The 2,618-nt window shown below is 39.4% G+C and overlaps 1 protein-coding gene across 1 annotated transcript in view; it reads right to left on the reverse strand.

The window, feature by feature from the left end:
- The window catches only part of SORCS1 (sortilin related VPS10 domain containing receptor 1), a 555,760-nt gene that overhangs the window by 141,410 nt on the left and 411,732 nt on the right, over positions 1-2,618 (reverse strand). Inside the window, exon 6 of the mRNA XM_023738816.1 lies at positions 625-689. Within this exon, the coding sequence (XP_023594584.1) occupies positions 625-689 (65 nt within the window). The remainder of the gene's footprint in view (positions 1-624; positions 690-2,618) is intronic.

The raw sequence follows: 2,618 nt of genomic DNA on the forward strand, positions 1-2,618 counted from the left end.
AATCCCCCGCTGAACGGTGAACTTCGGGAGTGACTTCACCACTGAGCTAAAAGGGTGTCTGGGGGCCATACTCTTGGGGTTTCTCCAGTCTGTCAGGCCAGTAAATCTGGTCTTTTCTTTGTGAGTTAGAATTTTGTTCTACATCCTTTTCAATTCTTATTCTTCACAATAGTTATGCTCTATAAAGTCTCTGCAAACACTGAGTTAGTGAAGACTGTCCCAGCCTTGCTTAAACTTACCAACTCAGCTGGGAATGTGCACGTTGGGCAACTAAATTTTTTACTGCTCTGTGCATGCATAGGTGCACTAATGGCCATGAAAGTGCTGTATTGATTTTGCAGTTACAAATACATTTTAACAAACAACCAGATTTGCAATACAGAAGCCATGAATGAGGATTCTATGTATGTGTATGTGTGTGTGTGCATGTGTGTGTGTGTGTGTTTAGCTTAAATGGAACACTGTAGACGTCACTAAGACAATTCTGAATTGCTGAGGATAGGAAAAGTCTTCATGCCCAACTTGGGTTATTGCCACTGTGATTGCCCCAAACACAAACTCAGTTCATGCCAGATGGATAGACCTAATATTACTATGAAATCCTAGCACAGCTGATTTACTCACGGCCATCCACAGTTCTGGCCTCGAGATGCACAAGGTCTGGTTCCTTGTTCGACCCCATCACAGACCTAAAAAATGGAGAAACATGAAAAGGAATGTTAACATTAATGATCCTCACGTTCCTTAGAGAAACTGAGAAACCAAGCTCTGCCCATAGACTATTAATGTCCATGGGATTCTTTTTTTTTTTTTTTTTGGTCTGGAATTATTATTATTTTTTTATTGTGCTTTAGATGAATGTTTATAGCTCAAGTTAATTTCTCATTCAAAAATTTATATATATAGTGTTTTGTGACATTAGTTGCAATCTCCACAATGTGATAACACACTCCCTCTTTCTACTCAGGTTCCCTGTGCCCGTTCGTCCAGTCGCTGTCCCTTCCTGCCTTCTCGTCTTGCTTTTGGATGGGAGTTGCCCATTTGGTCTCATATATTTGACTGAACTAAGAAACACGTTCCTCACGTGTGTTATTTTTTGTTTTGTAGGCCTGTCAAATCTTTGTCGGAAAAATGGGCTTTGGGAATGGTTTCAGTTCTGGGTTAGCAGAGTATCTGAGGGCCATAGTTTCAGGAGTCCCTCCAGTCTCTGTCAGACCAGTAAGTCTGGTCTTTTTTCATGAATTTGAATTCTGTTCTACATTTTCTTTCTGTGTCCGCAGGATTCTAAAACCACAACCTTGGAATATACTCACTGTATTTATTTATATAGTGTGATAACACTGAAATCTCCTTTTGATGATGCTCAGGCATAACTTGGGCAAGACTATTATGTGTAATTAGCTCAGCCTTGTAAATAAGTCCTACCTGTCACTTCTGTGGCCTCCTGCAACAACCCTAGACAGTATATTTAACTTTCAAGACTTATCAGGCAGACCCCAGGCATGTTGTTATAGCTGGGTGACTTGAGCAGTAATTTCCATAGCAGATTGATCTAATTAACGCTTCCATTTGGTATTTGCAGAACTGTCCACTACTACCCCATAGCGAACCCTGTGATACAACCAGTATATCAGTAACTACAACACAAAGCAACCATTCTCTGTTTTGGTGAACCAGAGAGGGGAGAAATGTAGGCATGCCTCACTTCATGATGTGTGCCTTATGTGTAAATAAAATAAAACCCTACTTAAAATGCCTTGGAGTCATACATTATTTAGTGTAATCTTGTAGTGAGCCATAATAAATAGAAAATAATTATTTTGTTACAAAAATATCATGAGCAATCATACTCTTATCTCCAGGACTTTTATACAGCAAGATTAATTAAGCTTGGACCATCTGTATGTTTTTTCGTTTTTATCAAGATTTGCACAGCTCTTATTTAATTGGATCCATTTCTATACGGAAAATAGTCACTCAGTATGCCTCCAAACTGGTCCCTTTGCCTACCCCCAAGCCATTCAGCACAGCCATCGAACCTGTGCTACAATATACAGATGTTAAAAATGCTCACCACCTTCAGGACTCAGTGTGATACACAAGACTCTACAATGACAGGCTCCATCTTGCTTTTCCTGCCTCACTTCCTGCCACTGCCACTATAGCCTATGTCTCAGCCACATGGAAAGATTTGCTATTCCTCAAAAGTGCCACATTCATTTTCTCACCCGTCTGTAAGCCCCTGTTAGCTTGAAATGCTTGACTTGAAATGCTCTTCTCCAGCTTCACCTAATCCTCTTTTACTCCCACATTAAGAAACAACTCACAAGTCATTTCCTCTGTTAAGATATTTCCCAGTTACACCGGGTAAAATACTTTTATCCTACCAATAAAGATTTGGGGGTGGGGGAGCATAAATCCCTAAATCCTATAATATACCTTATCACAATTTAGTGTAAATAATTATTTTTGTGTTTTGCCTAATGTGAAAACAAGCAACCCTTACCCTAAATGTGCATGCATACAAACACAGAGATACATCAAACTGGGAACTACTGGAGGAATTTATCTTAAAACTCTTTATATTCGTATCATGGTTGCTGGCATATAATAGAAAA

Source organism: Trichechus manatus, unplaced genomic scaffold (genome assembly GCF_000243295.1).
Source record: "Trichechus manatus latirostris isolate Lorelei unplaced genomic scaffold, TriManLat1.0 scaffold00007, whole genome shotgun sequence".
In the NCBI taxonomy this organism is placed as follows: Eukaryota; Metazoa; Chordata; class Mammalia; order Sirenia; family Trichechidae; genus Trichechus; species Trichechus manatus.